General features: G+C 35.9%; 1 protein-coding gene across 1 annotated transcript in view; it reads left to right on the top strand.

Moving 5' to 3' along the window:
- The first annotated feature begins 3835 nt into the window (after nucleotides 1–3835).
- LOC134471115 (glycine N-phenylacetyltransferase-like) overlaps nucleotides 3836–13376 on the top strand; it is a 33555-nt gene continuing 24014 nt past the window's right edge. Inside the window, exon 1 of the mRNA XM_063229086.1 lies at nucleotides 3836–3898. Within this exon, the coding sequence (XP_063085156.1) occupies nucleotides 3845–3898 (54 nt within the window). The 5' untranslated portion in view covers nucleotides 3836–3844. The remainder of the gene's footprint in view (nucleotides 3899–13376) is intronic.

Below are 13376 nucleotides of genomic sequence, written 5' to 3'. Positions count from 1 at the left end.
CATGTAAATTTTTATGAAAACATTGATTTGGAGAATTACTGCATGCTTCCTCCTGAGTTTCAGATATGTGGTATATGAAAATGTACACAAATGTGATGAGGGAGCAAAGCTCAGCACAGTTATTCACAGATTATTTTCCTCATAAAATTTTTGTTTTTGGCTGAGCATTAGCATGAGTTGTTCAGAAGTTCCAAACTTCCCCTCCTTGGCCTTTGTGCATGGTGAATGCTGGTAACTCTCCAGTGTGCACCAACTCCCCAGGTCTCTCCCTCCAGGCAGCTACAGCAGAGCAGCCAAGCTGAGTTCTCTGGGTGCCTGTGCAGCTGTGCCTAGAACGCAGTCCCCTGTGTACATGGCAGTACTTGTATATTACCGTTTCCATATGGAGTTTTCAAACTCCACATTGCTTCTTATTTTCATGTAACACTCTGAGATGAGTCTAGAAAAAAAACTATCTCATTAGCCTTCAGACGTGTTAGACTTCTTACTGGAGACTTTCAAACACTTGGACTCTGTTCTTCTGTTATGCTCAGGACTTTATTGCAATGGAGCTTCTGACATAATCCCTGAGGGCCTCACTTCTGGCCTGCATCACCTGGGAGTCAGGATTTCAACCTATGAATTCAGGGAAGACAGATAAGCAGAGAACAGCTTATTTCTTGAATGAATCCGTTAATCTTTGCATTCAGCAAGCAAAAAGACTAAATGGCTGTGTTGATAGAATTACCTCAAACATGACATCATTAAATAGACATGTGACACTTTCTAAATCTGTGTCGACACTAGGACAATATTTGAGAATGAAGCACAAAACTTGAGGTCTTATCAAGACAATTTCTAAAGCTAGAAGACCAATTGTAAGCCATGATTCACAAATTTAAGGTTGAAATACGTATGTGATCTTAGAAAAGAAAAGAAAGTGATTGATTATGCAAGGGTTTCATAACCCAGAGGGAGGAAATGCAGGAAAATCCACTGTGGCAGTAAGGCATTATATGGGAAATAAAAACTAGGCTTTATGGGATACATGGAGGCATGATATAAAGGAAGACACTTCGAGGAGCTAAAGTGCATGTCTCACTAAAGAGATTGTTCAGGGAAATATCATATTCCACAGGCCAAGCACTGTCCAGTATTTTCAAGCAACAAGAGCAATAGGTTGATTGGAATATTGATAATTTAGAACCTATAGAAATGAAAAACGATTGACAGTATTTTGAAAAGTTCAGATTCTATTAGATCAACCCCCACAATCAGTGTTCAAGAAAGATCAAACTAGTGATGTAACAATAGAAGGTTCTTGAACACATAATAAGAGCATTGGGAAGTCAAATGAACCTAGAAGGAGCCATTTGCAGTCAGCACTCTGACATCAAGGAGCCAAGTACACACACACACACACACACACACACACACACACACACACACAGGACCAGGAGCAGTGCAAAACCAAAACTGAGAGGCAGATAGAAGGTAGCAATGAGGTTAACAAGTTAGGTCAAAGGTGGCTTTGCTCTAACAGGGTTTTACACAACCTCAATTTGTGCCTAGTCATCACTCACATCTGACAAGAACAACCTTCTTAACATACACTTCCATATTTATGAATGGGAATGAACAGTTTAGCTCATCAATTATAGAGCAAAGAATGAAGATTTGCAGGTCCATGAGTGGCCGGATCCTGGGTAAGCAAGGAGGACATGTGAGAGTCCTGTCTCTGTTGGAGAAGGACGGATCCTTGCAGCAAGGTGTTTCCAGAACAGGATGGGGCAGGAAGGCTTTTTGATCATTCCTATCTTACCGACTCACAGGAGCAAGCAAATTTCAATGCTGTGTGTTCCTCTGAGAACTGCATCTGCTGAATTCCACATTGGTCTTTACCTTTTGAGAATAAGCTCTGTGAATCTTCTGAAATTCTTATTCAAGGGTATTGTTAAGAATTTCATCCAGTATACCACTGACACCTGAGTGTGGCTGCATAGAAAACCCCTGTCTACAGAAGTGTGTGAGTTCCTGGGAAACATTTGTGACTTGCATGCATTACTGTGAAAATGTGGAATAGCACATTCACTTTGGAGGAGTGGAAGGCAGTTCCTTATTATGTTACACATTCAGTTACCACCCAGCTTTGGAAATATTCTCAGTGGTAAATAAAGTCATACATGCACACATATATTAGTGCATTAATCTTTATAATAAATTATTTATAATTGTCCAAAATTACAGTCAATGAAGTGTCCTCCAACACATTAATACGTAAAAATATGACCCATCAACAATGCCTATAATGCAATGTTATTCAACAATAAAAAGTTGAAAACTTCAGTGACTGAGATCTCGTAAATAAAAGATGTTAATCTGAAAAGGCTACATAATAAATAATGTGATATTTTTGACATTTTGTCAAAGGAAAATTGTAGAATCAAAAACAAATTAATGATTACCCTGGGCTCAGAGTCAGGGGAAGAGAAAGGGTGGTTGATGGGGAAAATTCAGAAAAGGACTTTTGGGCTTTGTTGGAAAGGGCGGGCTTCACTGTTAGGATACTGGTTCTGCTGTATGTACAGGTATCAATCTGCATGAGACCATGGACATTAAATTGTGAATTTTACTGAGCCTGAATTATGCCTCAAACAAGGATTACAACATTAACAGAAATCTATATAACTATTTCTGTTACAGATTTCTAAGCCTTATATGTTGATAAGACCTTTTAAATAAAAAGAAATAGTGACTTCCCTTAAAAATAATACAGTATATGTGTGTCGTTAGAACATAAATGTAAATTGTGTGCATGGTTAACTAATAATCAATTTTTTTGTGATTTTCTTTTTTTCTTTCAAATTTGGATTATACCACAGAAACAATATGCCTTCTATGTAAAGACTCAGAGGAAAAGTTTTATACATATCTTCTGTCTTTTGTCTCTAATATCAAGACTATTAGCAATAACAGTTCAGCTGTTTGGCACAAACTGGGTATTGCAGAAGCCAGGCATGTTGCTTGTCCCCTTAAAGCCAGCCATCTGAAGTGCTATGTGCCTATTTACATGGGTCACCTGCATTTAGGGTTTTCCAGTTCATCTGAAATTAACCAGTGGTTTGTTAATCAGAAAAACCCATTAAGTACACTCCTTTAGATAACAGTGTGGGCTGACTTTTGCTTGTATGGAAGACAAATGGGAACTGTAACCATTGATTTCTTCTCCTGCACTGTATGTGTGGATGGAGCTATCACACTCTACCCTATTGATACATGCAAATAAAATGGTTAATGATGAAAGGAAGACCAGTAGTCATCCTAACCATGAGGACTTGCTCTTTCCAGATGCTCAGCCTTACATTCACTGACTTATTGTCTTGTTTCATTCTGTGAACTAAGTGAGCATTTACTGCCTTTGTTAGATGAGGAACCAAAGCATCAGAGAGTTGAGTGTCATGCTGGGGATCCTAGAGTGGCTGAGCTGCTTGGATATGAATGGAAACTGTAACAATGGTCATCATTCTCCGAGAATAGACTCATTAATCCTGGGGCAACTTTTTGTGTTGCAAAGCTGTGTGTTAAAAAAAGGTGAAAAGAAAAATTACATACATATGTTTGAAGGTGAAGAAAGATGTTGCGGATGAGAGACAGAGACCTCTGCCCTGCCCCTGCCTCATCTTTCTTACAGTAAGAAGTTCAGTGAGTGGACCATTCGCGAAAGAGCAGGACTACAGCCCAGACAGTTAACCAGAACTGTTTATTGCATTTGCATCACTTCTCACTCTTCTAGTTCTTTGATGTTTCTCAATTGTCTCTTTAGGTTAAGTTACCAAACAGGATGTTCCATTTGCAAAATTCATGGATGCTACAGATGCTAGAGAAATACCTAGTGGAGCACATGCCTGAATCCATAAAGGTACGAGTGGAACATGCACAAGACAAAAAATAAAGGACCTTCAGCTGCCAATAAAAGAGGTGGAGAAGAAAGCATTTAGCAACCTGTGTGGTAGGTGCTCTGCATGTAGCATCTCTTTTAAATCATGTTGCCTTAATGCAAGAAATGTGTATCATACCCATCAATTCTATAACCTGACAAAGACCATTGCCAATGTGCTGATTCAAATCTTGTCTGAGCTTTGGGAGGTAATGGCTCAAAACATTTCCTGCTACTTATCAGAAAACTGTATTATATAAATCTGGAGGTTTTCCAGAGTTGAAACTTTGACTAAAAGTATCGTATTCATGTTTAATTGCTTTTCTTAAACATCCATTTATCTGTTCCTTCTTGATGAAAAGAACAAATCAGTTTGTGTTTTATCCAGTCTGCAATGAATAGTTTAAATTTGAGTGAGCAAGAAATGTCTTTAGAATGAGACCAATACTCCTGTACTCAGAGGCATGTCCTCAACCAGCCCCAGTGCCTGAAAATACAGGAAATAAAATCTCTTAGAGCTGAAATGAAAAAAAAAAAATAGAATGTAGAACATAGCCCGTATAATTCTTCTTACTGTATTTTATGGAATAGACAGAAAATATGCGTGTACTTAGAAGTCCTAAAGAAAGTTAGGAAACAATTTAAACTGAGTTTTCCAAAATACCTGCTTTATAACATCAGAATACTTATGCTGTTCAGGTGCTTAAGACATATTTTTCCCTGGATGAAGTACATATTTTTAACATTTTAAAATGATTATAATCATGTTAAGTATGTTATTCAATAATAATGGAATTAAAATTTAAAACTTTTCTGGAAGTTCCTAAATTTCTGCAAATGATATAAACACACTTCTAAATATATCATCCTTCACTGTCACAAGGAAAATTAGAGTATTTTACTTGAATATAAATGAGAGTGCAGCATAGTGTAATTTATGAGACGCAAGAACATCATTGACAAATAGAAAAAGCATGGCATTAGTTGCTATTGTAAAAAAGCAAGGATGGTGTCATCTAACAAGACTTAGACTTCCAACCCAAAATCTAAAAAATTAATACAAACTAACTGCTTTAGTGTGTGGAATGAAGGAAACAGGTGAATGGGATCAAGGAAACACTGGACGAGGAGAAAGAGGAGAGGAAGAACTCAATGAGAAAACAGTAAAATAATAGCTAAATTCCATGCATCATCTGTGCATCTGAAACTGGATTCTCAGAAAAGTTCAATAATGTTGAAAACTCTATGACCAAAGTTACCAAGAAATGGAGAGAATAGTCATAATTTATTAAGAATGAAACAGCAGACATCACTATTAGCTCAATGGAGATTATAAACCTTTAAAGATGTTTTTAACAACACCATACTTATACTTTTCAAATTTATTCTGTAAAAAATATGAAAGTTGAAAAGTCACTGAAAAAGAATTTACAATATAAATCTTCCTATTTCTGGAATTTAAAATACTCTGAGAGGAAAATTGCTCATCTGGATGGTTTCATGACCAATTTCCACCACATGGATGAAGAAGAAGTAATGTCAGGGCACACAAAGCATTCCAGAAGAGGGCAAAGGAGTTAATGTTGACCAGCTCATTCTACGATATTAGAATTACCCTGATAGCAAAACTGGAAATATACAGTGCAAAAACTACAGAGTATGTCTGTCTGTGAACACAGATGCAAAAATAGTAACAAGATAACATGAGGTCAAAAACACTATTTAGAAAAACTAGTGTATCATAAAAAACTGGAAATTATCTTAAGAATTCAAGATTCAACATTCAAACATCAATAATATCACTTTCTAAATGAGCAAACTAAAGGACAAAATCAAGATGATCTTCTCTTGACAGTTATAGAATGATTATTTCACCAAATTTGATGTTCTGAATAAACATAAAACCACTGCAGTCTAGGGAAAAAAAGGATTATCCTTAAGCTGATAGAAAGAAGAGGAATAACATTTTCAGTTGTATTTTACTAAATAGTGAAAAGGGTTTCTCTACGATGGACATTAAGGCAAGAATACCCACCTTCAATACTTATGTTCACAGTAACACTGGTTGGTCTAGCCTATATACAAGGCAAGAAATGAATATATAGCAGGCAAAAAGAAGCAAAAGAGGTTTTTTTCCCCACAGACATTATGGTTATCTAATGTAGAAAAATCATATGAAAAATACAAAAAGAGCTTTAGATAGTAATAAGTTCAGCAAGGTGACAGGATTCAAATTAATGTATGAAATAACAAAAATCAATTCTATTGTTATGAACTATCAATGCTCAACTGAGCATGAAACTTAAAAAGCAGTACCATTTACACCTAAGGAAAACAAAAACTAAAGGACAAACAAACCTTTAGTAGTACAACTTTGTTAGTCTCCATTTTTTCTAATGACTCAAGTACCTGGACTTCTCTGGACAGCAGGAAGTTGATGTGTTTAGTACAGCTCTGACATCAGTCTCTGCAAAAGCAACTCTGGAAAGAAAGGCAGAATATTCTACCTTGTGTTAACTTTTGCTACTGATTATGTGCTTTGTTTAAAGGTCATTTATGGATAAAGCCACATGAGCTTTAGGTAACTCCAAACCACAGGTCAACAGCAGGTAACACAGTGCAGCTCTTGAGTGGGCTGTCCTGAAGTAGACGTCTTTGACATAACAAATTCATTGTTTTCCGAGAAACACTGCAAAATTTTGAGCTCAGTCGCAGCATTTTCTTGTAAAATTGGTAAAAGCAGAAAGTCAACAAGGTAGATATTTCCATTCAGTAGTTATTAAATCTCTGGTAAGAGAAAGATTTATGTTTTGTGGCCTGAAGCATTGGGTGTTGTGTCTGCAAAGAGTAAATACTGTATAGGCTTTTATCACACATAAAATCTCATTCAGTCAGGTTGCAGCAACAGAGAGAAAGAGATAGAGAGAGAGACAGAGACAGAGATACAGAGAGAAAGAGCGACAGAGAAACAGAGACATACAGAGAGAAAAAAGAGACAAAGAGACAGAGAGTGAGACAGAGAGGCAAAACAGATTTCAGTTTTATTTTTAAATTGGGTATCTAAAAATCACCCGTTCCAAATTCTAATGTTTAGAAAAGTAATCGTTTTTTTCCACAAAACTGGTTTCAGTTGCCATATCAAGGTTCCCCAAGTGACAGAGTATTTAATGTGGTGAAGTGAAAATTTTGCTTCCCTTTTTTCTTAGTCTAACTTGAACTATTGCAAGAGAGGGACAGGGAACTTCAGGATCAGGCTGTGCCTTAGTTGGTGAAATGGTTTTTGCTCCATCGCCCTTTCTCCTGTGGCATCTTCTGGCTTCATCTGCTGAGGGACCATGCTCTCCACTTTACCGTGCTACCGTGCACACTGAGTGTGCTTTTACTCACAGCTCGAGCACTTCTAACATTAGCAAATATTCCTCAACTTATTCAGCGTTCTTCACATCTTTGGTGTTTGAAGACCTGATTCTAGACAGGAATGTAGAACACTAAAATGCATGATGCTTCAGGAGTTTGGTCACCAGAACCCAGGATTATACCATTATGATCTGTTTCTTATTAAGTAGGAGAGAGGCCATGTCAAATTTCTGGAAAGTAATGTGTAAATATTTAGAAGATAAAGAGACTTCTAAACATGTGATATCTGGTCTTCAAAGTTTTCTTCTAAAATTTGTAATAACAGTTATATTTTCAAAGACCTAAGGACAAAATTTCGCTTCAGGTATGGGAAAAAAATATCTGAAAAAAGAAAAAAAAGCTTCAATATGATGTAAAATATTTGAAGTTACAGGGAAGCTCGACGTGGAAGCAGAAGCCTCCCACAGAGATCCCTACAGAACTGTGTAGCCACAGGACTCTGCCTGGAACCTGGTAGGACCCTGCCCAGTATCCTTGAACACTGCAGTAACTTTGGGTCTTCATCTGGGTCCTGGTTAGGCCTCACCAGGCATCTTACAGATAGCTCAGAGCTATTTCCTATGAGCTGAAGATGTTCATAGCAATATCTACCTAGCTGTGCAGTGGTGAGTCTATGCTTGGAACCTGGTGGCACCACACACAGGTCAACTAAGAAGCTGGCGAGCTTTTGTGTGTCATGTAGCATGACCTAAAACCCTTCCCAGTATATTCCACATACCATTCACCTTGCTACACCTCTCAGAACATGACAGGGCTCTACCCAGTGACCTCAAGCACGTGGGGTAATTCTGTGAGCCATTTGGGGCATGCTGAAGATCCACCCAGTGTGCACACCCCTCCAGCATGCTTCAAAGTGCCATTAGGGACCTGGAGAATACAGGAAAATAACATAATGAAAGAACACAATGCAACCTCAAACATTTTGCCCATCACAGACAAGCCTAGGAGACATGAACGTACTATAAAATGTAGATCATACACTTGAAACTTGTGAAATGATAGTAACTGGAGTAAAGAACCAACTCTAAGAAGCTATAGAGGACCTCAGATCAGAAATAATCTACCAGGTAAAAGATGAAATGATAAATGTAATGAAAGAAATGTTGAACACATGTAAAGAAGATTAGTTAAAAAATCTAGGAGCACTGAAAAAAAATGGAAACCTTGCCTGAACACCATAAGAAAACAATAGAATACATGAAACAGATTCAAGAAATTCAGGAAATAAAATATACCAAAAAAGCTGGCAAAACCACATTAATGAACGTGGTCTCCAGACCTTAAAGACAAGATTGCAGATAATGAACAATAAAGAATAGGTCATTTCAAAATAACAAGGTACTAGGAAATAACAATACAACACTTACCAGATGATGTAAGGAAAAATAATACAAGATTGATAGGTGTGACTGAAAAAGTAAGTGATGACACAAATGAGAGCAAAAGGCTATTTCCAGAAAGAATAGCAGAAATGTGGGAAAGGAAACCAACACACAGATAAATGAAGCATATAGAACTCCAAATAGCCATAACCAAAATAAATCTACATCCAGATATGCAATAGTCAACATCCCAAAAATTCCAGATCTGAACTAAATATTAAAAGCTGTTAGAGAAAAAAGATAGATCGCCAATAAAGGAAATCCCATCAGAATCACAGCAGACTTTCTCAACACAAACAATGAAGTCAAGAAGTGCATGGTATGAACTATTTCAAATCATGAAGGAAAATGACTTCCCACCCAGACTGATGTACCCTGAAAAAACTGTCTTTCAATATTGATGGAGAAATAAAATATTTCCATGACAAAGGGCAATTGAATAATTTCATGACCACCAAACAAACCCTGCAAAGAATACTGAGCAATATTCTAGATAGACATAAAAACAACTACAATTCCAAGAATACAAATAGATAAAAGCCACTAAGCACAGCAGACAGTTAAAAAATACTAAAGAGAGGGGAAAGGTAAACAACCAACAGCAGAAACACAAAATGACAAAAATGAGTCAATATATATATCAGTTATAAACATTAATGTAAATGGAGTCAATTCATCCACTTAAAGAAACAGCCTGGCAGGATGGATCAAGACAAAACATCAAATTATATTCTACATACATGAAATGAATCTAACCCAAAAGGAAGCATATAGACTGAAAGTCAAAGGAAGGAAAACAGAACTTCATGCAACAAGAACCAAAAGAACAGCAGGGGTAGCTGTATGGTTTATAGCCAATGTGAACTTCAAACCAAGAGTGATCAGAAGAGATAAAGAAGGTCACTATTGAGGTAGGGGAAATCTTCAAAAGGAAGTGAAAACAATCCTAAATATATATGCACTAAATATGGGAGCACCCACTACGTAAAACAAATACTAATAGAAATGAAAAATAAAACAAGCAATTAAACCCCTTTGACACCAAGAGACAGATAAACTAGAAAGAAAGTCTGCAAAGAAATAAGAGAATTGAATCAAGCTTGTGAACAAATGGACTTAGAATGTGTATACAGAATATTCCACCCAACATCAGAATATTCATTCTTCTCAGCTGCACATGGGATATTCTCTAAAAAAGTACATACACTAGCCCAAGAACATGCTTAAGTAAATGCAAAATAATTGCAATTATTGCACACATATTATCTGATCATAGTGCTATTAAAATGGAAATTAATGACAAAGGAAACTACAAGAACTCCATAAATGCTTGGAAATTAAATAACACCCTCTTGAGCAACCAATGGGCCTCAGAAGAAATTAAACAATATTCCACAAGTAAATGAAAATAGAAATGCATCTTACCAGAACCTGTGGGACACAAAGAAATCAGACTTCAGAGGAAAATTTATTGCTGTGAACTGGCACATCAGAAAAACAGAACAAAGACAAATAAACAACGTGATGCTACAACTCAAATATCTAGAAACAGAAGAGCAAGCCAAGCACAGCACCAAAAGAAGGGCAGAAATTATAAAGATTGCAGCAGAAATCAACACAGTAAAGACTAGGAAAATAACACAAACAACCAATGAATTAAAGAGTTAATGCTTTAAAGAATAAATAAAATCAGTAAGCCTCTGGGCCAGCTCATTTTAAAAAGGAAAGAATAACTCAAATTCAGACCATAAGGAATAAAACGGGTCAAATCACTACAGAGCCTGTGGAAGTACAGAAAAACATCAATACCTACTTCAAAAACTTTTACGCTAATAATTTTGATAATATAGAAGAAATAGACAAATGCCTACTAACACATAAATTATCAAAGCTGGAGCAAGAAGATATAAAACAGTTTAATAAACCAATTTTAGTTTATGAAATTGAAAATGTAATTAAAACCTTACCAATAAATACAATCCCAGAAGTCCTGATGGGTTCACAGCTGATTTCTACAAGAAATTCAAGGAAGACTTAATGCCAACACTTCTCATACTATTCACTGAAATTGAAAGGCAAGCACTTCTTCCAAACTCATTCCTGGAAGCAAAACTAGAGAAAGACACAAACAAAAAAGAGAACTACAGGCCAGTTTGCCTTATGAACATAGATGTACAAATCCTGGCAAGTAGAATGCAGCAAGCGATCAACAAGATTATATACCATGATCAGGTGGGTTGCATCACAGGAATTCAAGCAAGGTTTACCAGATGCAAATCAAATAGCATGATGCATCATATCAATAGAGCCAAAGATAAGGATTACATGATCATCTCAATAGATGCAAAAAAAAAAAGCTTCTGATAAAGTGCCATACTAATTCATGATAAGAACATTATGGAAAATTGGTAGAGTGTCATTATCTGAACCAGATAAAAGCCACCTATGACCAACAACCATCATCATATTAAACGGTCAAAAAAAAATCTTTCACTCTGAAGTCAGGAACAAGACAAGGCAGTCCACTAACACCATTCCTATTAAGTATTTTTCTGGAACTTTTAGCCACTGCAATTAGACAAGAGAAATAAAATAATTAAAGATAAGAAAGGAAGAAATTAAACTACCATTATTTGCAGATGACATGACATGCTATATAGAAGATCCCCAAAACTCCACTGAAAGATTTCTACATATAAGCTGGGCATGTTGGCTCATGCCTGTAATCCCAGCACTCAGGAAGCTGAGGTGGGAGTATCGTTCCAAGTTTGAGACCAGCCGGGGCTACAAAGTGAACTCAAGGGCAGCCTGAACTGCATAGAGAGACACCAGCTCAAAAAAAAAAAAAAAAAAAAAAAAAAAGACTTCTACATATAACAACCAAATTCAGTAACATACCTAGTTACAAAGTCAACACTCACAAATCAATAGCATTCTTGTACACCAACAAACTCACTGGGAGGGAAACAAGAGAAACCAGAACCTTCACAATAGCATTCAAAAAATAAAATACCTAGGAATCAATTTAACAAAGGAAGCAAAACATTTATTCAGTGAAATTCACAGTACTCTGAAAAAATAAATTAAAGAGAACCTTAGAAAATGGAAAAACTTTCCTTGATCATGGATAGGAAGAAAAAACTTTGTGAAAATATCAAAATGTCATTCTACTTCCCAGAATCAACACCTGGGATCTCATCTTGTTAATAAGTTTTTGCATGACAAAAGAAATGTGCAACTGAGTGAAAAGACAACCTATGTATTAGTCAACTGTCCCTCAGACAAAGCACTTTTATCTAGACCATATGAAGAATTTTACAACATCAAGCCCCCAAAATTCAACGACACTGTCCAAGAATGAGCATGTGAGATGAATATACACTTGTTAGCTGAAGAAATATAAATGGCAAATAAATACATGAGGAAATGTTCAATATCATTGGTCATTAGAAAAATGCAAATTAAAACCACAGTGAGATCCAATTTTACTCCAAATAGAATAGCCAGTATCAAGAAAACCACCAAGTAGGAATACTGGAGAGTCTGTGGGGAAAAGAAACACTTCTTCACTGGTGGTGAGAGTGCAGATTGGTGCAACCACTGTGGAAATCAGTGTGGAGGTTCCTCAAAAGACCAGGATTAGAGGTCCCATTTGACCCAACTACTCCACTTCAGGGCATATTTCCAGAAAAATTAAAAAACATTATGCCACAGTGATATATATGTGCACACACACACACACTCATCTATATCTATATCTAAATCTATATCTATATCTATATCTATCTCTATCTATATCTTTACCTATATCTTTATCTATATCGATATCGATATCGATATCGATATCTATATCTATATCTATACCTACATCTATATATAGTGCACAATTTGTAATGGCTATCTTGGACACAACGCCACTGCCCATTAACTGAAGAGTGGATAAAAAAGACCTGGTAGTTTTATACAATGGAGTACTTCTCAGCTATAAAGAAAGATCACACTGAGGCTTTTATAAATAAATGGATGTGATATGAGACAATACTCATAAATGAAATAAATCAAACTCACATGTGTACATACCATATTTTTTCCCTAACGTAAGAAACTGAAAGAATAAATAAGACACCAAATCTTCAATAAATATTGTGAAATGGTAAGAAGCTGGTCAAAGAGGAAAAAATAATTCAGACAGGAAAAAAGAAAACAGAAGGAAGAGAAACAAAATAAGATATAAATTTGTATATATATATATATATATATATATATATATATATATAGATTACTAAGATGATTGTGCTACTAATTCTGCTAGTTCTTGGAAAATAACAAATAACATCCATAGGATTAGATCAATTTTGCATGCCTATATATGATAATTCAAAGACTTCCAAAGATACTATGAAAGAGAACAAAATTTGTATTCCTGGCACTTTGATTTGAAAGCCTACAATGTTATTGTTTTTGTTTCTTAGATATAGATATTTATTTGTTGTTTGTTTCTAATAGAGAAATGATAGATACGCATGTATATGCTTATGTAGGCCTAGAAATTCACCTAAAGAGTTTACAAAAATTGATTTGAATATGTGTGATGGGGGAACAATTACACTGAAGAAAACAAGACACAATGGTAGCCATTGATGACCTCTTATCATTTTTAT

The sequence above is a fragment of the Cavia porcellus genome, unplaced genomic scaffold (assembly GCF_034190915.1).
Source record: "Cavia porcellus strain 051 isolate PalLab524CR breed Dunkin Hartley unplaced genomic scaffold, mCavPor4.1 scaffold_17, whole genome shotgun sequence".
NCBI classification, from domain to species: domain Eukaryota; kingdom Metazoa; phylum Chordata; class Mammalia; order Rodentia; family Caviidae; genus Cavia; species Cavia porcellus.
Note: the sequence above shows the minus strand (reverse complement) of the source record. Positions and strands in the feature narration are given on the sequence as shown.